This window comes from Anomaloglossus baeobatrachus, chromosome 1, assembly GCF_048569485.1.
Source record: "Anomaloglossus baeobatrachus isolate aAnoBae1 chromosome 1, aAnoBae1.hap1, whole genome shotgun sequence".
Classification (NCBI taxonomy): Eukaryota; Metazoa; Chordata; class Amphibia; order Anura; family Aromobatidae; genus Anomaloglossus; species Anomaloglossus baeobatrachus.
In genome coordinates this window covers 593,986,401-594,012,291 of record NC_134353.1, presented here as the reverse complement: position 1 = coordinate 594,012,291, position 25,891 = coordinate 593,986,401, and the positions used below count along the sequence as shown (strand labels likewise).

Below are 25,891 nucleotides of genomic sequence, written 5' to 3'. Positions count from 1 at the left end.
TCCGATGTAATCCGTGCAAAGTCCCACGACGTTTTCAGCTCTGCTACATCGGAAGCTTACAGGAGCTGCAGTAGAACACCGCCGCTCCTGTGAGCTCCATGCAGCAACTGAAGTGAGTCGCGCGATCAGCTGTGCTGTTACTGAGGTTACTCGCGGCCATCGCTCTCAGGTGGAGGACTGCAGCTGTGGCCGCGAGTAACCTGATTGAAAGCATAGCTGATCGTGAGGCTCACTGCAGTCACTCAGGGGATTTGCGATCACAGGTGAGTCCTTCACGTGTGACCGCAAATCAAGCTACGGCACACACACACACAAAGCCGCGCGATCACAATGAAGTCGGATGAAGTTCATCCGAGTTCATTCTGATCGCGCGGCTCTGTCTCGCAGCCAGCCATGCTCTTTTTGACAGTGCGGTGCCACTCGGCTCTGCTGCAAGTCTATAGGGATGCTGCAGAACCGACTGTCAAAAATGTGCGTTCTGGATGCTTTTCCCACTCTATGGCAGAGCAAGCATCCAGAACGCATGAATTCTCCAGGAATGTGCGCACATTGCGTTCTGCTGAATGCTTCTCAGAATGCAGCTTTTTCCGCTACGTTCTGAGACGCACAGGCAGTGACTTACACGCTGCGGAATAGAACGCAACGTGCGCACATAGCCTTAAAATTCACTCCACACCTCTTTTCATCTCCTCACCTTGGCTTGTTTGGTTTATATGAATCTCAGAATACATATAAGCATTGGTCAATTTAGTTTTTCTCTAGTCAGCTACAAATATACCACACAGTTGAGCCTTGTTAAGGCTAGATTCACACTCTTATTAGAGTTTTTAAGGAACTCCACTGCAAGTTACATTGTATTCTCCAGAAGAAAATATTTAGAGCGTTGCAATATTCTTTCTTTTAAAATGACAGACACCCTAACCGAAAACAGTGTCCATCTGGTGCAGTTTCAGATCAGGTTCCTTCAGGAGTTCTAATTTTTTTAATTCCTGTAAGAGAAAAGAAATCTAGAACTTCATATGTCAATATGAACAGCCTAAAGACAGTACTTGTATATTGGAGCTTCCTACAGGCTCCTACATACACAAACCGAAAAGGGCTCCTGTGTATGTCTGACAGAAGGTGCTTGCTGCTTTTGAGGTACAAATGGGCCCTCATACCTCTTGGACCCCTGTGCAGCTGCACAGACTGAACCAATGACATGTCCGCCCTTGTATAGAATGTGCTAAGAGTTTTCAGCAAGGCTTCTTATCATCAGAGGCAGGATTAAAATGAGTGATATAGCTTCAACACAGGTGATAACACAGGACTAAGGGTCCCGTTACACGTAGCGATGTTCCAGCGATCCCGACAATGATACGATCTGGTCAGGATCGCTGGTACATCGCTACATGGTCGCTAGTGAGCTTGCAAACAGGCAGATCTGATTAACGACGCAGCACTGATACGGCGATCCGTATAACGACCTCAGCGGTCGTTGGGACCCTGTCACACAGCAGCTATTCTGATGACTCAGACCTCGATAGAGACGTAGTGTTTCAACGCGGTGCCAACGCCGTCGCTCATCATTGTTATGGCGTCAAACACAGCGATGCATGCTGCCCAGCGGGACACAAACGATCAAAAAATGAACCAGGACGTTCAGGTGCGATCGTCGATATCACAGCAGGGGCCGGTCGCTGCTATGTGTCACACCTAGCAAGGTCGCTGTTGCGTCACAAAACCTGTGACATTTCAGCGATCTCGCTAGCGACATCGCTATGTGTAACTGGGCCTTAAAGGTGGGCAAACCCACAGATGTTCGGGTTCAGGAAGGGAATGTGTAGGTCAGGTTTCGCTATCTATTCCCTCCCCTGTCTGCCTGCTTGGACTTTCTCCCCCTGTCGCCATCATAGATGTTATTCCAGCTCATGCAAACAGACAGGGGCCTGGAATAGATAGCAAAACCCGACCCACATATTCCCTTCCTGTTGCACCTGTCAATTAAATAGCCGTGTATTGCTGTAACTGTACTCGTACATATTTCTTAAATAAAACATCCCATAAGAACAAAAGCTATGCTTACATTCAGCGTCCTAGCGCCAGTATAGCACCGGCTTTTCTTTATATACGAAAATCCTGTTGGTTGGTTCCCTTTTAAAAAGTAGTGTTTGCACAACTGTTTTGCCAACCGTTTGCTGCTAGATTCCTTCTAATGGATGATTACTGGACATGTGAACATAGCCTTAAAGGTAAGGTGTCGCTTTTTTATTTTTGTATTAATAATAGTGATAATGGAATCCATTTTTATTAATACAAAATTAAATTAACTGTTTATTTAATTCTAGCTTTACTGAAACACTGGGTGCTGAAATGGACACGTCCCTTGTGTTGTCCAGATCACAGCAGAGGGATGAGATCACCATCTTTGTGGAGCTCATAGCTTATGCTGTGTGCTGCACTTTCCCCCTGTCACTCGTTCTGGCCTGGGTAAGTACTGGCACCGGGCAGCGGTGATTGCACCGTAACTTATCCTGGCATGCTGCTCCCCACACCGTCGCTCACCACCACTGCTCCCCACCCCCTCAATCGCCGCTCACCACCACTGCACTCCGTCGCCCACTCCCCCTCTCCCGCTGTTCATCACCACCCGCCTCCGCTGCTCACCCCCCCGGGTGTACTCACCTCGGACCTCCGCTCTTCGATGCTATGTACTGTGATCGCTGGACAGGACAGGCTGCCGGGGGCACAGGTCTGAGGAGAGTGCATGCGGCTGGAAGCAGTGATCACGGTGTGACATCTGTATGTAGTGCAGTGCCGCTAAGGCTGCAGATCACCCCTCCTTGCCGCATATCACCAGGACCTCCAATCCTGGCCGGCAGCACAGTATATTGGGGCATTGGATACAGTGGAGCGCTATGCAGCTTTCGACGCATTAGGATCACTTCGCGGTCACCAGCAAAATGGCTCCATGCTGTGATCCGAACGTCATTCTCTCTTATCCTTTTGGAAACACCCAGAACGGGAGGAGGAGGTGTGACATCACACACATGAGAGACGATTGCACCCACTGTTAGTGCACCTGTAATGTGAGCTAGCTCTACAGTAGGATATCCGTAGGTTTTCAGCCGTTGCTCCCCCTAGTGTTTAAGAGTGGAAAATATCAATTAATTTTTTATTTTTTTTTTATATTTTGCTCAATTAAAAACAAATTATAATCTTTAAACAAAACATTAAAACTTTACATTTTTTTCAGTTATTGAAATGTAAATCTATATATATATATATATATATATATATATATATATATATATATATATATATATATATATATATATATATATATATATATATATATATATATATATATATATATATATATATATATATATATAATTTTTTTTTTTTTTTTACGACACCTTCCCTTTTTCAGGAAAGCTTGCAGGAGAATGACTGTCTGCCCCTTTCTTCTCCCTCTTCCTTCCCTGCTTTGTCTCCATGATCTTATGAGTACCAGGTGTCATCTACCTTAGTAATGTGAAAATCTCTCTTTTCTGAATACAAAATTTCAGAAGAATACAGAAGATTAATCTACAAAGCATTCTTCTTTTAATAAGATATTTTACAAAGTTTCTTATTTTAAATTTTTTTTTAACTCTTGAATTATTGGAACACATGCATTGCTTTAAAGCTGGAAAATCTTAGGCAGGGGTTAAATGAATTGAGACAGTTCTTTATATTTTCTTAAGCTTTTGTTAAGCTACTATGTAATTGCTGATGTCTAAAATGATGATCATATTTTATTCATACTTGTGAGCGATATGAACTAGAATTCTGACATTATCAGTTCTGCTTAGGCTTACAAGTTTTGTTTCTAATTGTATCATCAAGCATTTTTATAGTTCCCTGACTTAAAAATTAAAGGGAACCTGACACCACTTTTTTGGCGTATAAGCTGCGGCCACCACCACCGGGCTCTTATATACAGCATTCTAACATGCTATATATAAGAGCCCAGGCCGCTGTGAGAACATAAAAAACACTTTATAATACTTACCGAACGGTTTTGCGGTGGGCCATATGGGCGTCTCCATTCTCCGGTGCCGGCACCGCCTCTTTCTGTAACCTTCATCCTCCTTCTTCTCTAGCCGCGGTGCATGATGCGTCCGACGTCATCCACACTCGCCGGCATTCAGGTCCTGAGCAGGCGCACTTTGATCTGCCCTGAGCAGGTCAGATTTAAGTATTGTAGTTCACCTGTGCAGGATCGGCGAGTATGTATAACGTAGACGCGTCATGCACACAGGCTTCAGAAAGAGGACAAAGATGGCCGAAAGAGACGGCACCGGAGAACGGAGATGCCCATATGGCCCACTGCACGACCGGTATGTATTATAAAGTGTTTTTTATGTTCTCACAGTGGCCTGGGCTCTTATATACAGCATGTTAGAATACTGTATATAAGAGCCCGGTGGTGGTGGCCGCAGCTTATAGGCCAAAAAAGTGGTGACAGGTTCCCTTTAAGCACGTTTTCCAGTAAGTAGAAGAGTCCTGATTGGCACTATTGCAGATATCTGTCATCCTATTTTCTCCTATCCGTTTTTCAGAGAATAAAATGTGAACTATTTTATGCACTGGTGAGTGCCCCAATAACATTCCTACTTCTGTGAATAAAACAGGTTATATTTTTATTTTGTAGTCTCAGAAATCTTGGATTGAAAGTATCTTCTGTAAAAGAGAATGTGCAAAAATAATACCGGCTTCCAAAGACCCACACAGGTATGGTATAATGTTAAACATTTATTATCAATGTTTATTTGATCGAGCCTATATTAAAATTATTCTTATTGGTAAGAAAATGTTGTTTAGTGACAGTGACATTCTAAAGTATGACATCTTTTTTCGAGGAGCTCCAACAATAATTTCTTGTAAATGGCAGCACCAATTCTTGATCTATCGTATTTCACATACTGGTGACCAAAGAGGCTGAAACTTTATCTAAAGCACAATCCGTTAGATCAAGTATTGAACTTACTGTAATAACATTTCTCCTACTTACAGTACATGGATATTGTATATATACTAGTACAATAAAAAAATGGAGCAGAACTAGTCAAAATATAGCATTTACATTTTCAAAATCTTTTTTTACTACTAGCTATGCTATCTATGTTTTGACTAAAAAAAAGTGTTCTACACTTTTGCCTAGTTTTCTACTCAGCAAGACTACATGGCTGTCCCCTCCTCTATAAGCTTTATGGCTGTGTGCAGTTCCTGCCACATATGAATGTAAGGGCTAGTTTCAGGTTACTCCAACAGGCAATCACAGTTGACCATTTTCTATGCCGGTGTTTGTGATTGCCTGACATCACAGTACTGTAAAAATAAATAAATCATTAAAAAAATGACAGTGCTCTGCGGTATTTTTGATTCTCAGTGCAGATAAAACAGTCGGCTACAGGCTGCCACCCCCATCTGCCTGGCTTTAGCTTAGCTGGTAATCAAAATTCAGAGAAGCCCAATCGTTTTTTTAATTATTTAACTAAATATTAAAAAAAAAAATTGTGTGGGCTCCCGCCATATTTTGATGGCCAGCCAGGTAAAACCAGTCAGCTGTCTGGGCCTCCCCCGCTGCAAATTGCAGCCCCCAGCTTAACCAGAAAATGGCGCATTCATAGAAGCGCTATTTTTTGGCGCTTTACCCGGCTTGTCCAGTGGCCTTGATGACGGTGGCATGCTGGTAATACTGGGGTTAGGGCCAGCTTTGTATTATCAGCTGGTACTAAGCCCGAAATTCATGGTGTCACTCCAAATTAGACATGGCCACCACGAATTTCTAGTAAACCGTAAAAAAAAAACAAAAAAACACAACACACACAATTTTTTTTATTAGAAATAAAACAAAAAAAAAAACATTTAGATACTCCATCTTTATTTTAAAAAAAATCATTAGTCCAACGTAGTCCACAGGAAGAACAATGTCAGCTCTGCTTCATCGCTCTGTACAGACAAGCGTCTATACAGAGCGAGAAGCAGGCTGACAGTGATAGTCAAGGTTCAATCAAGTCCATGGCTAAGCCATGGACTTGAGTGAACCCTGATGTCACCGTGAACACAGCCAAAAAAAGCCGAAGACTGCCGAGTGATGAGCAGTGCAGTGAATACCATGGGAAGTTAATGATTGGAACCTGAAGCAATGAAGCAAAAATGGCCGTGAGATAGCGGGTCTGCAGGACGTGTCGCGGGACCGGGGAGTATAATCATAATGTTTTTTAATAATGTGCTTTTTTTTACAGCCCCTAGACCCGAACTGTAACACGAGTTTCTCAGGAAAACCAGTGTTCGGGACCTTGTGCACGAACACTATGTGTTCGGTACGGGTCCAGAACTTTACAGTTCGGGTTCGCCCATCCCTAGTTAATAATAATGTTGAGCAGAATTAATTTCAGCCTATTAAATCTGCCTGCCCAATAATCATGGTCCCTTATGTTGACATTGGAAAAATTAATTGCCCATTCCTGCTCTATTATATATAGTGGTATGTTATGTATTGCGTTGTACATAAGGTGAAAACTATGTGCACCACTTTCTTGTTTTGCATCTGTAGATGTGCACAAGAGCATCTGTGTGTTAATCATGTGACATGTTAAAAAGAGGATCTTGTGATGTCTCAAAATTCATTCGGCTTGGGGGGCCCTTGCCCTCTAAATTGCCCAGGGCCCTCGCTACTCTTAATCTGACGCTGGTTACCAACAATTTTGTCCATGTGTGTACATTATAAATCTGGTTTACTTGTGAAAATAGTGCTCACCCCTCCTCTCTAGGCTCCTATGAGCCCTCGGCAGTAAGAGATAGGGTCCTGTTTATGCACATGTCGCGGGCGGAGGAGGGGACGCTGCTCTCACCCACTGCTCGGGTCCGGCTGCTGCTGCTGCTCAGTGGTGGCTCGAGCGGTGGGCCGGATCCCGGGGACTCGAGCGGCGTTACTCGCCCGTGAGTGAAAGGGGTGTGGTGTGTGGTTTTGGGGATATTGTCCGTGACGCCACCCACGGTTGTGGTGAAGTTGTGACACCACCGCTGCTCTGGACGGGGATCCCGGGAGCGATGACAAGGAGCAGCTTGGATGTTGGTTCTCCCCTCCGTGGGTAGGGGGGTTGGTTGTCCCGGGGTCCCGGTGAGGGTTAGGGATGACAGGCGGGTTACGGGGCCTGGTGAGGTGCAGGGTCGCGGGGGCAGCGCTGTGCCGCACGGCACGGTGGTACTCACTCAGCCAGTAATTTACACGGAGTCTCTAGTCAAACAAACGGCTGGATGGACGGGTCCCACAGGCGGCTGCGGTTGTTCTCCTCCCGGTAGGTTGATGGTGACTGCCTTTCCCTGCACCTGTGTTGTGTTTACGGTTCCAATGGCTTCCCACCGGTAACCCGCTCCCCAGCTTGGATGGATGCTGAGGGAGCCCCTTTTGCCCGCAGGCTCTGGCACTGGGAACTGTAGCCTTGGCGGTGACTGTGTTTCCCTTTACGGTGTGAGCTGTTGCCTTCAATCGGGTCTTGACTGCTGGGAAACCCCGGAGGTTCCCTTTGCTAACGGATTTGACCAGTTTTACGGCGACTCCTAGCCTGGTCGGGGTCCGTAGGCCCTGCCGAATGGTGCTGGCTTCTCTTCACTCCCCGATCCAGTACCGGCAGGCCACTGCCCATCCCCGGTCCTTACGGTTCACTACAATCAGCCTCTCCTACAGACGGCCACCACCGTCTGCCAACCTTGCTGTATGTGCCCGGGCCACACACCCGGACACAGTCAGGCTGCTCCTCTACCACTTCACTTCTCCAACTCCAAAACTCATCTGCCTACTTTTCCCGCCTCCAGGACTGTGAACTCCTCGGTGGGCGGGACCAACCGCCTGACCCACCCCCTGGTGTGGACATCAGCCCCTGCAGGAAGGCAACAAGGATTTGTGTTTGACCTAGGTGTGCCTAGCCGGGGTGTGGGGTGTGTTGGTGTAGTACCTGTGACGTCCTGGCTTGTCCAGGTTGCCACACACATATACTCAACAGCTAGTGTCCTGCAGTCCTGATCGACTGAGGGAAGTGAGGGGGAACATCTTGAGTAGACTGGATTTATAATTTATGTGGCAGGTATATTAAGGAGGTTTTCTACAAAGTAGATTTACCACCCACACATCTCAGGAGTGGTGTTAAGTGTCTGATCCCTGGGAATACAACAGCTGAAACCCCCATTGATCGGTGGGTCCTATAATCATCTGTATGACTGGGGTGTTGGTGCTCATATTCGGCCACAGATCTGTTCACTTCTATATAAATATTGGACAGTTGGCCTGATGGAAGTGAGTCTGGAAGTTATCTGAACACCAGCGATCATATAGTGATACATGGATACAGATGGCAAACACCTTAAAGTGCTCCTAATAGTCTAACTGAACAGTATTTTTTTTTGTCCCATTTTAGCTCCCAGAGGTCCAGATACAGCATCATACTAAGTTGACCGATCCATTCTATCATTGTGATCATCACGATCTTGCTAATCAGGCCCAGCCATCCTCCCCCACCCCCCCCAAAAAAAGTAGACAGCCTTGTGTAAAATGCAGTCATGTCAAACATACATGTTGGAAGCTGCTAATCTGTATGGATGTTTTTCTTTCTTCTACAGATGCCACGGTGGATGCCACGTCTGCCAAAACCTTATCAGGTGATGTAGCTTTAATTAAATGCCCAAACCTATAATTCTGCATTGTACCTGGAGTTATGAAGTGCCATGAGCTGGGAAGGAGGGAATCCAGTTATTGCTACATAATATGCCGCATTGATTGCAGCTATTTACTGTGACGCTACTTAAAATTTGTACAAAGTATTAATGGACGTGGTACATGAAATGCTTCATCTCAGCTATACTATAGTTTGGGCCATTGCCCGATAATTTCATCATCGATTTCCTCTCAGCAAACACGTAAGTATGTTTGCTTTATAGAAGTCCTGCCAATAGAGTACATTAAATCATCATGGCAGAAAATGAGGCAGTTTACATAGAAACTAAAGCAGCCTCCACTATGCCTTTGGCAGAATTAGCAAACACTCTATTTAAGCACTGTCTAAGGAGCAGTCTAGTATGTACTTAGGATTTTGACTTCTTGTCCATGCAATAAACCACGCACAGGATATTAATCCAGAGTATAGCTTCATACATGCTGACATTGTCTGTTTGCGTGGAAAGTCAGCCCTGTGCACTGGCATACTTGCTATAATGGGTCAGTGTGTGGTCCGTGGTGCACACCTACGCATGATGCGTTCAATGAAGGAGTGTTTTCATTTAGAGGCCATCTTTCTCTCAGACTGTTACGTCTACAAGAAACTATTGAGCTTAAAGCTTGGGAAAGAAATGGCACATACTGCAGATATTGACCAGTAGGGCAGATTTTTAAATCCATGGAATATCCATTTCTAAAGCGGAAAGAGCAAAGATTCTTTGCGGATTTGCTCCACTAACCTAAGTGGCTAAGTGGGGAAGTAAAATTTGCCATCACTGGCTAGAATTGCAGATTTTGGTGCAATTTCCAGCAGCAGGTGTGGATAATCTATAAAATTACTATTGCTATTCCCAACCGACGCGTTTCTGGTTCACAGTTTGTCTGATACAGTCGAGGCCAGAAAGAGACCATCATGAGCTGCAACCGGGTCAACTTTCCATCACGATGCCTGGAAGAACAGAGACCATTGGGGAACCAGGAAAGATTCGGCATGGGAGCAGTTAAGGACTGCTAAAGGGTGTTCATTTTTTTTTTGTTTTTCTAGATAATCGGCTTTTAGAATATACAATACATTTTGCATACTTCAGTAGTAACAGATCTGCACTAATTTCCTGCTGTTATCCTGTCTCTAGTAAATTAGGCTCTGCTTCACCTTCCCACACAGCCTGGCATAATGGGGGAGGTAGGAAGCAGTTAGCAAAATGTGCCATGCCGTGCCATAATGCAGCTTAGTCTAGCCGTAATCACACAAGATGGGAAGGACTATTTGCTCAACCTTCTGAAAGGTAGTGCACATGGGACTTTGAACAGGAAAAATTAAATCACAAAGTCAGAGCAACATTTAGGAAAACATGTACAAACCAATAAATATTAATCTAGAATTTCATGAAAATACTAACATATCCCACAAATGAACATGTTCTAACTAATTAATTTTATGATTTTGTGTCAATAGGTGTTGCTGTGGAAAATTAATTGGGGATCATCCTGGAATAGATTTTGACTGGCCAATATATTGTACACCACAAGAGATAAATGATGAGGAATGGTCGGTGCAGAAGCATACGAAGACCAGCCCTACAGATGCTTTTGGCACCATCAATTTTCAAGATGGTCATCACACGTACCATGCCAAGGTATTTCATGTGACATTAGTTTGTCCTTTTTTTTATCTTGTCCAAATGCCCTCTGTAATTTTTTAATGATATTTATCTATGAGGTTTAATTTCGTGACCAATTCTGGTCATAATCGCTCATCATATATCAGCCACAATTCAATCAATAATCTTGCTATCGGAGGGACTCCCAAAAACAAACCACTCATCCATGACCATAAGAGTATAAACAATGTCAACAGAATGCCCATACTTACCATGTGTGCCAGAAGCTACCAGAGATGGCTGAGACCTCAGGCCTCCCAAAATGTTTCCGAATGCAAGGGTTTTGGAAGGTTTCCTTTATTCAGGAGGCATAAAAGAGTAGGGACAAGGAATAGGCGTGGAGGGGTTTGTCCCAAGAAAGTGACTACAGGAACAAAAAAAATCCTGTGGTCCATCTTATGCGCCACATTTAGTGTTCACGCAACTATGAGAATGTTCCTAAACGTTCACTCACATCTGTGTGTGGAAAATTGCACTGATTTTCCAATTTAAAGTTTTATTGAGTTTAAAGAATACATTAAAGGAACATGGATCCATGTTATAACTGACAATGTGAAACCAAAGTCTATGCGACACAACACATTCGCAAACGTCATGACAGTATGTAAATGATTGGTATGATACATGGATAGTCGTTTTGAACTACAAAGAATAATAAGCTAAAGAGGAAAGGTGAAGAAGCAGTATGATCACGAAAAATAGCAAAGGAAGGATAAGTCAGGGCAAAAGGGGAAGAGATGGAGAGTAGAGCGCATCGGCCGTGTCTGATACTTTGTCCGTTGGACCAAGACATGTTGGAAGGGTGGTGTATATTATCTGAAGTAAGTGGGGCCAAGGTGCCTATCTTCCGGAGGTTAGATTAATTCAAGAAATTTTTTGCTAGAGAGGAATGATTCCCATTGAAATCATTTAGTGGCCGTCGCCACCGTCTGTCCATGCGACTGAGCAATCACCGTTTCCATGCGGTGGATCACATTCACCTACATTACCCACTCATCTATCGTAGGGGGGGCAGGGTCTTTCCAGCGCCATGGGACCACTGTCTTGGCTGCCTTGAGAAGGTGGCCCAAGAGGGACTTTTTATAGGCCTTTTCCGAGACATTAAAAATGTATAGTAGGGGGGGCGTGGCTTGCTGATGGCCGAGTGAGCTGCACTTGCTGGGAGCTCTGTCCTGAACTTCCCCCATTAGCCTCCATTAGAGAACATTAACATCTCCCTGCTTATGGGCAGATCCAGGAAAGTCACCCGACACCGAGGTGAGATAAAGGAGACAGTGAGCAGCATGGATCGTTTCCTCAGCCAGAGCACCTCAGCAGCCGTCAGGAACACTAGATCAATGATGGCGTCTGCCTCCCTCATGGAAAACTCACAGCCCCGGGAAAGTCAAACACAGACACAGCAGGAGCTGGGGAAATCACAGCAGGACTTCTCCAGCGAGGAGGACAATGAGGGAGATCTGCCTAATCTACATGAGATAAGTAAATCTATCAAGGCTTTGCCTACAAAAAAAGATTTGGACAGATTTGCTAGCAGGCTTGAGAATACTTATAAGAAAGAGCTGCAGGCACTGAAATCTGAATTCACATACAGGGTAGAGGAAGTGGAGAAGTCCCAGGAAGCCATCACTGCTGAGTTGTCCCTACAAAGGAAAATATTACTTAGCCACTCAGCAAAGATTGATGAGCTCACTTCAGGGCAAGAGGACTTAGAGAACCGCAATCGGCGAAATAATGTCCGTAACCGTGGCATCCCTGAAAGTATTGGCACGCCTGAACTGGAGGCCATGGCACAGAAGCTCTTTGCTCAAATTCTGGGAGAACAAAGCTCTGGGCCGATTGAGTTAGACCGCATACATAGGGCCCTGGGTCCCAAATCCCCTCCAGATTCACGTCCAAGGGACATAATATGTAGAGTCCACTTTTATAAGGTAAAGGACTCCATCATGTCCGCGGTGCGGCAGGCAGGATCCATCAACTACCAGGGGTCCCAGGTCCAGATATTACCGGATCTGGCTAGACGCACTCTGCAGCTGCGAAGAGCATTAAAACCCCTGCTCCAACACCTCCAGGACAGAAACATTCCATATAGATGGGGTTTCCCCTTCCAGGTGACAGCGCATAAGGATGGGAAATCAGCAATCTTTCGCAAACTCGGAGATCTGGCTAAGTTCTTGGGGACTTTCGAGCTTCCTATGGTAGCACTGCCGGATTGGCCCTCAGGCCCCCAACTCCCTGTGGAACCCCCAGTATGGCAGCCAGTCCGTCGCCATGGGAGACAAAGAGGTCCTGACAAGAGCAATCCGACAGGGTAGCATCCCTGTTTCCTACTGGGGATAACCTTCATGGGCCCTTCCGGCATGATAGCCAATTATCCCTGGAGCCACAGGGGAGGGCCTTACCATGAAACTGCATCAAAGGCATCGTTGCAAGTTACTGTGATTTGTTGAAAGTCTTTCTCCTGTCACCTAATATTGCTTCTTTCCAGACTAGCATTGTGTTATTTCACAGGTGTTATCAGAGGTTCTGACATTGGGTCAAGTACTACTTAAACCTCATAGGAGGAAGCAGTAAACTGTTTGTGTTATACATCCACTTGGACCCTCCACCTGGTGGACCTGGTTTGGAGTGTCTTCCCCTAGCCTTTACTGACTGGACCCTGTGGGGCTGGACCGTCTAGAGGCGAAGATTTGGGCCTTTTGAGAAATAAGCCCGGGAGACCCATGTGATTTTCTTGTTTTTTACAATTACTAGAATCTTGTCCCTGATCTGAACACGTTGCTTACCTACCGGGAATGCTGATTGGGGTCAATGCCTAGAATAATAGCCTGTTATGATGTTTACTTTTCTTTAGATGATAAAGTTTTAGCGGGAGCATATAGTTAGTGCGCTTTATAATGATATATCATATTGTATTAGAGGCGGGGGGTAAGGAACGGACTCGCTGCCGTTCTTGGCTTCCTCTAACCCCCCTTAGTGCAAATGGCAATCCATTGCCATGGAAATTTTGCACCACTTAATACTAGGGTTCCTTACCCACCTTTTAGGTCCTTTGACCTAAACCTTGCTATTTCTTTTCTCTGTCTTTCTTTCTTCTCTATCCTTCCCTTTCACCTGACTGGACCAGCCCCCAGATACCACATCATGCTTCCAGCTGACCTGCATTATGGATAGTGTCAAGTTTTGCTCCTTCAACGTTAAAGGTTTGAATGTCCCTGAAAAAAGAAAACAGATAGCATATTCCTGTCATAAGCAACGGGTGGCCATCTTGATGCTTCAGGAAACTCACTTTAGGTCAGATGCAATTCCTAAGTGTTCCTCGGCTTACTACCCGATTTGGCACCATAGCTCGAATCCTGATGCTAAGTCTAAGGGGGTTTCCGTGGCATTTCATAGGTCCTTCATACCAGAGGTGTTAGACTCCTGTATCGACCCCAAGGGAAGATATATTTTCTTAAAGCTTTCTTGGAAAACCAATATCTTTGTTATTGCTAACATGTACTTTCCTAACCAGGGGCAGGACAGATTCTGTGCAGACGGGAGGAAAATTCTGGAAGATTTTGCGGACTCCTCTCCGGTGATATTAGGAGGCGATTTTAATCTACCAATGAACCCGGCCCTCGATGTGTCCTCGGGTAAGTCGTCCTATCCGGCCTCAGTCATACAAAGGGTCAAAAAGCACATGCATGGTCTGAGATTGGTGGACATATGGAGGATTCTTCATCCGGACACCAAAGATTACAGCTTCTATTCCTCGGTCCATTCTGTCTATAGCAGAATTGACTCCTTCCACATTTCTCATGCCCTCCTAGACATGACAGTAGAAGCGACCATAGGTAATATAATATGGTCAGACCACGCTCCCATTTACTTATCGATTCAGTTAGGGCCTCGTGTCAAATCAAATTTCACCTGGCGACTGAATGAAAACCTATTACAGGATCAGTTATGCAAAGCGGACCTTACCCAGTCAATTCATAACTTTATTAGAGATCATGAATGTGATACCACTTCTCCTGCAATCCAGTGGGAAGCACTGAAATGTGTATTAAGGGGCATTTTGATCTCACATGGTACCCGCCTGAAAAAAGAAAGAGCCATTGAAATAACGCAGTTATCTAACCAGATTGCCTCACTAGAAAGCAAACACAAACGGGACTCATCTCCTACAACCTACGCACAACTCTCTACAACCAGACATAAATTACTAGAGGTATTAGACCAGAAATCCAGGGGCTTAAGAGAACGTCTCAAAAGCCGCTTTTATCAACTGGGAAATAGAAGTGGGAAGCTTCTTGCAAGGGCCCTCCATCCCCGCTCCATGAATACTTACATCCCTTTCATAAAAGACCCAGGAAGTGATGGTCATTTGCATAGCAACCAGGACATTTTAGCAGGCTTCCGCACATACTACAAGGCGCTTTATGATATTAGGGGACAATCGGGACACATAGCGACATATGGGACTCAAGATGATGTTAAAGCTTACCTGAAATCCCATAATCTCCCTTCCATCTCAAATGATACCTTACTGGAGCTGGAAGAGGACTTCTCCCTGGAGGAGGTCAATGCGGTAGTCTCAGATTTGAAGTCAGGGAAAAGCCCAGGTCCAGACGGGTTCTCAGCGGGTTTCTATAAACAATTTTCAGAACTTCTAAATCCTCTGTTCCTATCGGTCTGTAGATATATATCTGCAGGGGGTGCGTTCCCTCCCCAGGCGTTGATGGCCCACATCACAGTTATACCAAAACCAGGGAAGGACGCATCTCTTTGCTGCAACTATAGACCGATCTCGCTCATAAATCTAGATATCAAGCTTTATTCTAAAATGATATCAAATAGGTTACGAGACCTTCTTCCCAGACTGGTAAATCCAGACCAGGTGGGTTTCGTGCTCAGAAGAGAAGCCAGGGACAACACCCTGAGGACCATCTCCCTGATTGACGGCGCAAGACGTCACAGGATCCCCATGTGCATCCTGTCGGTAGATGCAGAGAAGGCGTTTGACAGGGTGCACTGGGGTTTCATGTTTCAGGTCCTTAAAAACATAGGGTTGGGAGAGCACATGATGAACAGAGTTACAGCACTCTACTCTTCGCCCACAGCACAAATCAAAATAAATGGCTCCCTCTCAGATTCCTTTACAATATGTAATGGAACAAGACAAGGGTGCCCCCTTTCCCCATTATTATATATTCTGACCATGGAACATCTGGCGGTGGCATTGAGGAGCAATATATCAATTAAAGGGGTTACATTTCACAAACAGGACCATAAATTAGCTTTATTCGCAGATGATCTGCTCCTGTACGTTACCTCTCCACTCATTAGTCTACCCAACATAATGGCTGAATTGCGGAGGTTCGGATCTCTGAGTAATTTTAAAATAAATACTCATAAATCCGAAATACTGAATATATCTCTTCCTCCAATGCTGGTGACTCAGCTCAAAGCCTCTCTCCCCTTCAAATGGCAGGTGGATTCATTGACATACCTAGGAATTAAACTGACGGCAGATCCCCTTGACCTCTTTAAATCAAATCACTGCCACATTTCCAGGAAGTTAGAATTAGACCTCAATAACTGGAACAAACTCCAGCTTTCATGGTTTGGGAGGATAAATGCGATCAAAATGGACCTGTTACCGAAGCTGCTTTATTACTTCCAAACCATCCCCTTAGTATTGCCGGCCTCTTTTTTCTCACGTCTGAAATCTAGCATAACCAAATTTGTCTGGGCACATAAACGCCCACGTATTTCCCACAAAATATTGAGTAGATCAAGGGATATGGGAGGAACTGGACTCCCTAATCTCCTTTTGTATAGCTACGCCTCTTTAGGGACGTGCGTTCTGGATCTATTTAACTCGGGTGAAACGAAAAGATGGGTGGAAGCCGAAAGCGCGCAATCTGATGTTGATCCGAAGGTAGTTATTTGGACCAGAGCACCACCCAGCTCCAGCTCTATCACAGTACCCTTTATCACAAAGCAATTGCGGAATTTTATGTCCCGAGGTAATAAATATCTTGACTTGTCCTCCATTCCAGGCCCATTGACACCGGTCCATAGTAATTCAGATTTTCAGGCGGGTTTCCATAGATCAACATTCCTCCATAAAAGGAAGAGTGACCATCCTATTATTCGTGACTTTATCTCAGACACAGGTATTACACCCCTAGATAATTACTCTTCAGATATCACCAAATCTCAAGATATGTGGTTCTTCTTCGAACAGCTGAAAAGTTTTATAGTGTCTATGGCTAGGAGGGTAGACATCTATAGGGCACTCACACCCTTTGAGGCCCTTTGCCTAGCGAAGGATCCTCCAGGCCATACCATTTCGACCTTGTATGACTTGTTTCTCAGATGCAGAGGTGCGAGGGACGGCTTGCCTGGGTACTTTAGGAAATGGGAGAGAGAGTGGGGGAGGTCATTCTCGGCTGAGGAGCGGACCAAAATCCTTCTCTTTATTGGTAAAACTTCGCTGAATGTGATATCACAGGAGAGGTGCTACAAGATCCTATCTAGGTGGTATAGGTGTCCTGTGAGTATCCATGCTGCCTTTCCGTCAGCCTCTGATGTGTGCTGGAGATGCCAAAAGGAGAGGGGAACCCTCACTCATATCTGTGGTCATGTCCCCCAGTGAGATCATTCTGGGAGAGCATTTTCCTGTTACTCAATAAACTCTCCTTGAGGCAGATCCGGCCCACAAAAGAGTTAGCTCTCCTGTCCCTCGGGAATGTTTCTGCTTCAGGGTTTAGGAAAGGTTTATTAAGACATTTTTTAACAGCTGCCAGAAACCTAATTCCAAGATATTGGAAGCAAACTAGAATCCCATCACGGGATGAATTCATAGCAGAGTGCAACGAGATCTTCAGGATGGAGACCTTGATAGGTCAGACACTCGGCAACAAGGACAAAGTTGATGCTACGTGGGCCCCGTGGATCATGTTCAGGGACTCACCGGATATGGGTCTATGGATTCACGGGGGGCAGGTATGTAGGTAATTTTCCATTCTTTTATTTCTGTACCTATAAGGTTAGCCTTGAAAATGTGGTTTTGATGTAGGAGGGCGCGTCCACTCGGGTGGGAACTCTTTGTACCCTTCCCCTTTCATCTTACTTTCCCACGTTTCTGTTGTCTTTACTGTCTCTAAATTCTTCTTCCACCTCCTCTTCTTTAGCTCTTTTTTTTTTTCAACTTGTTCTTCCTATTTCAAACACATACGAATTGTACTTGTTATTTTTGGTTGCCAGGGGCGCAGGTGTAGTCAAAGAACTGTTGTGTTTTTAGCAGCTAGCTTGGATATATACCCTCAGCCTGCGCGCTGTGCAATTGTTTGATTATCTTCTTCTATTCTAATAAACTTTGATTTGAACAAAAATGTATAGTAGGACTGCCTCTGGGCGACTGGGGACTATGATCCCTGTTACCTCCTGTATTGCTGCTAGTACTTTGTTCCAAAAGACCCCCAAGCCCGGGCAGTACCACCAGATATGGGACATTGTGCCTCCCTGTGCTCCACAACGCCAACCAGTATCAGGCACCTCGGGACACCACGCATGATGAGACGCTGGGACCCTGTACCACCTGGAGAGTATTTTATAGCTGGTTTCTTGCATTCTGGTGGCCACGATGGACTTGTGGGTCAGTCGGAAGCAATGTGCCCACTGGTTCCTGAGGAACGTCTGGTTGAGCTCTGCTTCACATGCCGCACAGGAAGGGACGCCTCTGCCGCGTTGGTTATGATCGTATATATTTTTTATATCTCATGACGTGTATCTAAGGACCCAGAATTGCACTGATTTTCATCCAAACAAATGTGAAATTGAGAGTGAATCCATTTGGTATTCCATGTCATGTAAGTGCTATGCAAGTGTGCAATTTTTTGTTTTTTTATTTATTTATTTTTTGTTACATTTTCTTCACCAATAGATTAAAATGAACAAATCTATATGATTTCCGCTGCTACTAGGGAGAGATCAGTGTATACATATTTATATAGCCAGCATTAAAATCAGTGGGAACAGTAAAGTACATGTGCAGCAAGCTCCCCCTTAATGGTAGCTGCCAGCTGGGTGTAATAGACTCATGTTTTTTGTCCTCAGTATATTAGAATATCCTATGACACCTCCTTAGACCAATTGATGCATCTGATGATAAATGAATGGCAAATGGAGCTTCCCAAACTTGTGATTTCTGTTCATGGCGGGGTCCAGAATTTTAAACTTCCCTCTAAAATCAAGCAGGTCTTTGGCAAAGGCTTGGTAAAAGCTGCCGAGACTACTGGGGCATGGATCCTGACAGAGGGCATCAATACAGGTAAGCACTGTTATTCCCTCTATCTTCTGATAAATAGTTTCTGACTTAATGAAACAAAATAGTTGTTGAAACATGGTATTTAAGTGGGGCAGGCTGTATTATCTGGTGGCCCTTTAAAAAACATTAGCTATCCATACAGTACATGAAGTCGTCAAGTCCATTGTGACTTTTTAGAAACGTCTCACTGGGTAAAAAATTCAATCCCTTTTCTTTATTCTGTCACAGCAACGTTTCGACCAACAATAGGTCTTTATCAAACATTGTTCCTCGAAACATTGCTGCGACAGAATAAAGAAAATGGATTGAATTTTTCACCCAGTTGAATGCTATCTATTTGTTGAATTCGGTATGCTTTAACCCAAGTAGATCCCTTGGATTTGATGTGCGTCCCTCCTTGCTGGCTGCGCGGTTCTTCCTAAAGGTTCTGCAAACAAATTTTGTTTTTCCATTGTGACTTTTTAGTCTGACTCCGAGAGGCACCTGAGTGGGCATATGACCATAATAGAGTATACGGACAGGGTGGATGTGTGATGTGGTGTGGTTTATCTCTAAGGTGAGAACATATTAGAAGTTTCACAAGAAGTGAACAGTTGCCCTATATAAAAGGTGTTTTAAAGGGAATCTGTCAGTAAAATCAACCCCTCAGACTGCATATATGGGCATGCAGGTCTTTGATATGTAAATCCATCAACACTTTTTATATCTGCTATATGTTGCCACATTCCCGAGAAATCAACATTTTAACCCATTTACAAATAAGGCAATAAGTGCTATTAGCGGGACCGTGCACTTCTCAGTCCTCCGCCTCCTGTGGTCTCTTCCTGCCTCTTTATTTTGAATGACAGCTTAGTGTCTTATGTCCTTGCCATATGACTTCACACAGACAATGAGCCATTAAGCAATCCAAAAGTGACCGTGCTGAGCGGGGAAACAACCTGAAGTAGTTGGGAAGTGTTCTGTCACTCCCAGAGCACTTAATACTTTATTTGCATATGAATTGAAATGCTGTTATTTGGGGGAATAAAACAACAGATAGCACAGCACATATAAGGCTAGGTTCGCACACTGCGTCTTTTTGACGCTGCGTTTTTGTGCGTTTTTGGCCGCTAAAAACGCACAAAAACGCACCTGCGTCGAAAAAACACATAAAAAAACGCATGCGTTTTTGCCGCGATTTGGTGCGTTTTTGGCTGCGTTTTGCTGCGTTTTTGATCTCTGCGTTTTGCTGCGTTTTTTATCAGTGAACAAAAAAAAAAGGTCTGATGTCATTTCCTTCTTCAATGTGTTCTTCATTCTCCACTAGTGTATGCAGAAGAGCCGACAGCTGCAGAACTACAAGGCTCAGCATGCTCCATCCAGGACTGAATGCTTGAGGGAGAGTCAGGGGGAGCAGACCTACAAGGCTCAGCATCCTCCCTCCAATAGTGTATGCAGGAGAGCAGACAGCAGCTGTCGAACTACAAGGCTCAGCATCCTCCTTCCAGGACTGTATGCAGGATTTCTTTGCCCCCCCAAACAAAAAAAATGACGTGGGCTTCGCCATATTTTTGTATGCTAGCCGGGTACAGCAGGCAGGTACGGGCTGCCCCCAACCCCCAGCTGCCTATTTGTACCCGGCTGGGAACCAAAAATATAGGGAAGCCCTTTTTTTTAAATTATTTCATGAATTTCATGAAATAATTTAAAAAAAAAAAATGACGTGGGCTTCGCCATATTTTTGTATGCTAGCCGGGTACAGCAGGCAGGTACGGGCTGCCCCCAACCCCCAGCTGCCTATTTGTACCCGGCTGGGAACCAAAAATATAGGGAAGCCCTTTTTTTTTAAATTATTTCATGAATTTCATGAAATAATTTTAAAAAAAAAATGACGTGGGCTTCGCCATATTTTTGTATGCTAGCCGGGTACAGCAGGCAGGTACGGGCTGCCCCCAACCCCCAGCTGCCTATTTGTACCCGGCTGGGAACCAAAAATATAGGGAAGCCCTTTTTTTTAAATTATTTCATGAATTTCATGAAATAATTTAAAAAAAAAAATGACGTGGGCTTCGCCATATTTTTGTATGCTAGCCGGGTACAGCAGGCAGGTACGGGCTGCCCCCAACCCCCAGCTGCCTATTTGTACCCGGCTGGGAACCAAAAATATAGGGAAGCCCTTTTTTTTTAAATTATTTCATGAATTTCATGAAATAATTTTAAAAAAAAAATGACGTGGGCTTCGCCATATTTTTGTATGCTAGCCGGGTACAGCAGGCAGGTACGGGCTGCCCCCAACCCCCAGCTGCCTATTTGTACCCGGCTGGGAACCAAAAATATAGGGAAGCCCTTTTTTTTAAATTATTTCATGAATTTCATGAAATAATTTTAAAAAAAAAATGACGTGAGCTTCGCCCATTTTTTGAGTCCAGCCGGGTACAACTAGGCAGCTGGGGATTGGAATCCACAGTGCAGGGTGCCCATTCTTTCTGGGCACCCCCGCTGTGAATTGCAGTCCTGCAGCCACCCCAGAAAATGGCGCTTTCATAGAAGCGCCATCTTCTGGCGCTGTATCCAACTCTTCCAGCTGCCCTGATGCCGGGTGGCTCGCTGGGTAATAATGGGGTTAGGGCTAGCTGTATAGCTGGCCCTAAGCCCGAAATTCATGGTGTCACGCCAATATTAGACATGGCCACCATGAATTTCTAGTAAAGATAAAAAAAAAAACACAACACGCAGAAAAATATTTTTATTAGAAATAAAACACAACACAATTAGTGACTCCATCTTTATTGAAATAAAGAACCCCCCTCCGCAGTAATCCTGGGTCAGGGTCCCGCGCCATCCAATCCGGATCCAATATCATCTGATCGGTTTGCTGGAAGGCAAAGCGATCAGATGATGTGTCAGGATCAAGTGCCTGAATCCCATCACACATCAGCTGATTGTATAAAAGCCGTTTATACAATCAGCTGATGCATCGGTGCAAAAAAAAAATAAAAATTAATACTTACTTATGTGCTGATTACCGGCAGCTCCTGGAGCGATGGGGCGGGAGTCTGATCCCGTCCGATCGCTGCAGCAGCTGCCGGTAATCAGGGATGAAGTCTCCTGACGCATCCGCTGATACCGGCCGGGCGCCCGCGTCACCGCGATACTTACGATCAGCTGATGCGTCAGGTGACTGCATCAGGTGATCCATCGCCAGGTCCTGCATCCATCGGAGGTTTCCCGGCCGTCTGTACACAGCCGGAGCGGGGGTGGCGATACCGTGAGAGGAGATGGGAGCGGGCATGGCACCGGGAGTCTGCAGACAGGTGAGTATAACTTTTTTTTTTTTTTTTTTTCTACTGTTAACTTTTGTTTTCGCAGCCGCTTCCACCTCCTGCCTGTACATGGCGCCGCACGGCAGCATACATGCACAGGAGTGGAGGTGGACGCGGCGGTGACGGTACCGGGAGGATTCACGCTTCTGTGTTTACTGACAGAAGGAATCCTCTTCCTGTACACGTCACTTTACTACCCACCTCCTGCGTTTATAGCTGCGTTTTTGGTCTTAGAAACGCACCAAAATGCAGCTATTTGCGTTTCTCATTGCGTCTTTCAACATCCCATTGAACTCAATGGATGAAAAGCGCAGTGAAAAACGCGGGAATAATTGACATGCTGCGCTTTTGTGGCACCACAAAAACGCAGCTGAAAAAAAACAGATGTGTGCGGACAGCAAAAATGAAAACTCATAGACTTTGCTGGGGAAGCAAAGTCATGCAGTTTTGAGGCCAAAAACGCACCCAAAAAACGCGCAAAAACGCCGCGAAAAACGCACTGTGCGCACATAGCCTAAAGATGTTCATAGAATTAGCTTTCAAATACCTGCATGCCCACGTGAGCAATTTGAGTGGGTTGATCTTATTGACATATTCAATTTAAAGTAGAATAGTAATAACTAGCATATGTTTTATATATGCAGAATCTCTTATGTGCTTTCTGAAATCCTTTGCAGAAAACTATTGACTTATTTTTAGTTATGTCATAGTGTTACATTTCGAAGTGTCTATACCTCTTGCTAGGCCATATATAAGAAAGAAAGTAAACAAATATCTTACATTATTATAATCTTAAAGGGAACCTATCACCAGATTTGGGACCTATAAGCTGCGGCCACCACCAGTGGGCTCTTCTATACAGCATTCTAACATGCTGTATATAAGAGGCTAGATCGCTATGTAGAACATAAAAATCACTTTATAATACTTACCTAACGATCGATGTGGTGCAGACTGGTCAGATGGGTGGCTCTGTTCATCGGGTCCGGCACCGCCTCTTTCTGCCATCTTTGTCCTCCTTCTTCTGAAGCATGGGTGAATGACGCGTCCTACGTTATGCACAGTAGAGGGCATTGAGGTCCTGCGCAGGCGCACTGCCTGCGCAGGACCTCCATGCTGGCTAGTGTGTGTGGCGCCCTGGACAAGCCAGGGGCCACAGAGAGCAACACCTACACACCCCACACTCCTGGTCAGGCACACCGAAGTCAGACACAAAACCCTTGTTGCCTTCCTCCAGGGGCTGATGTTCACACCAGGGGGTGGGCCAGGCGGTTGGTCCCGCCCACCAAGGAGTTCACAGTCCTGGAGGCGGGAAGAACAGTTTAGTTTAGTTTTGGAGGTGAAAGTGAGAGGAAGGAAAGTGGTAGTGGAGCAACTAACTGACAGCGTCCGGGTGTGTGGCCCGGGCGGAACAGCAAGGTTGGCAGACGATGGTGACAGTCTGCAGGAGTGGCCTATCGGAGTTACCGTAAGGACCGTGGACGGGCGGTGGCCCGGCGGTACCGGACCGGTACGCGAAGAGAAGAAGAGAAGCCAGCACCATCTGGCAGGGGCTTACTGACCCCGGCAAGGCTAGGAGTCGCTGTAAATTTGCCGAATTCGTTAGTGAAGGGAACCTCCTGGGTTTCCCAACAGCCAAGTCCTGACAGAAGGCAAAAGTCCAACCAGGAGAGGGAGACACCGCCACCGCCAAGGCAACCGTTTCTCAGGGCCAGAGCCTGCGGGCAAAAAGGGGCTCCTCCAGCCCATATCCAAGCTGGGGAGTGGGTTACCGGTGGGAACCCATCGGAACCATCTACCGCACATAGGTGCAGGGAAAGGCAGTCACCATCAACCTGCCGGGAGAAACAACACCGCAGCCCTCTGTGGGACCCGTCCATCCAGCCGAGTGTTTTACCAAGAACTGTGTCCTCATCATTGGGCTGAGTGAGTACCACTGTGCCGTGCGGCACCGCGCTGCCCCCCACGACCCTGCACCTCACCAGGCCCCGTAACCCGCCTGCCATCCAACCCTACCCCATCACCGGGCCCCGGGACAACCAACCCCCTACCCATGGAGGGGAGAACTAACAACAAAGCTGCTCCCTGTCACTGCTCCCGGGATCCCCGTCTAGAGCAGCGGTGGTGTCACCAATATCACCACAACTGTGGGTGGCGTCACGTCAATAAATCCCCACAATCAATCCCCTTTTCACTCACGGGCGAGGAACGCCGCTCGAGTCCCCGGGATCTGGCCTACCGCTCGAGCCACCACCAAACAGCGGCCGTACACGAGCAGTGGGAGAGCGCAGCGTCCCCTCCTCCGCCCGCGACATGTGCATAACATAGGATGCATCATGCATGCAGGCCTCAGAAGAAGAAGGACAAAGATGGTCGAAAAAGGAGGCGCCGGTACCAGAGAACGGAGACTCCCATCCGACCGCCCCTTAGGTGAATATTATAAAGTGATTTTTACATTCTACACAGCGGTCTGGGCTCTTATATACAGTATTCTGGAATGCTGTATATAAGGGCCCACTGGTGGTGGCCGCAGCTTATAGGGGGCAAATCTGGTGACATGTTCCCTTTAAAAATAATGTGTTATAGGAAAGATAGGGTAGATCCTCTAAAGAGCTTATGGCCTCTCCTCCATTGTTCTAACTCAGTTCTGTAACTCTGATGTTTATCATCATGCATTGTGGAGGGTGAGTGAGGCCTTCTGTCTTCATTACTGACTGTAGAGAAGGGTATTAAATCCTTATGTGATTCATCATAGACATCACTGCTCATTGGATTCCACAAGTTGTTTTAGCCTTGTTTAATCCATGGTGGTGACATATTTGTGTCTCTGGTATATTTCTACATCTTTGCTTTCAAACAGAATGTCTCCAAGAAAATCTGTTACAAAGGGATTTCCCAATCCTCATTATGTCCTAGTGGACATTGCATAATACTGTATACTGCCTTCAAAACTATAAAAAACAAACCATAAAATGTGTATAAGAGAGGGAATTTTAATAATCACATCAAAAATTATGGGGAAAGGAATAAATTGAAGAGGTTGGCCACTACTTTAACATGGATGGCCAGAAGCATAGGCCGATTTTAGGCAAAGCATGGCCCTGGGCAAAAATCAAAAGTGGGGCAAATATTGCAAATATTTTTGTACCATCACACAGAACCATTTAGGCTACAAACATTTCATATTGTTAAACAAGCACCAAGTGACATTCTTCAAGTCGTTTGGCGTGTGTTTTCAGACCTCCTTACACAGGCTGACAATTCTAGGGTCTAGCACAATCACTAATAGACTGATCTGTCTGAAGGCAAATTGTGTTGTCGGCAGCATATCTCCTGTTTACATGGGATGATGTGCTGTGAAGAACTATGATTTTTTGATTTTTATTCCTGGATAAGTAATATGCAAAAACTAAGACCGATATTACTGTCATACCACTGTGACTGTATAGTGGTAGATGCCGTTTCTAAATACCATGTTAAGAGATTATAATGCTGATATAGATAGTGACCTACAGTGGGTACGGAAAGTATTCAGGCCCCTTTTAAAATTTTTACTCTTTGTTTCATTGCAGCCATTTGGTAAATTCAAAAAAGTTATATTTTTCTCACTCACGTACATTCTGCACCCCATCTTGATAGAAAAAAAAACAGAAATGTAAGAAAAACTGAAATATCACATGGTCATAAGTATTCAGACCCTTTGCTCAGACCCTCACATTTAAGTCACATGCTGTCCATTTCCTTGTGATCCTCCTTGAGATGGTTCTACTCCTTCATTGGAGTCCAGCTGTGTTTAATTAAACTGATAGGACTTGATTTGGAAAGGCACACAGCTGTCTATAGAAGAACTCACAGCTCACAGTGCATG

General features: G+C 45.2%; 1 protein-coding gene across 1 annotated transcript in view; it reads left to right on the top strand.

The window, feature by feature from the left end:
- Positions 1–25,891, top strand: part of TRPM6 (transient receptor potential cation channel subfamily M member 6) — a 340,636-nt gene that overhangs the window by 70,767 nt on the left and 243,978 nt on the right. Inside the window, 4 exon segments of the mRNA XM_075318063.1 lie at positions 4,679–4,758; positions 8,650–8,688; positions 10,200–10,380; positions 18,511–18,724. Coding sequence (XP_075174178.1) covers positions 4,679–4,758; positions 8,650–8,688; positions 10,200–10,380; positions 18,511–18,724 — 514 coding nt within the window.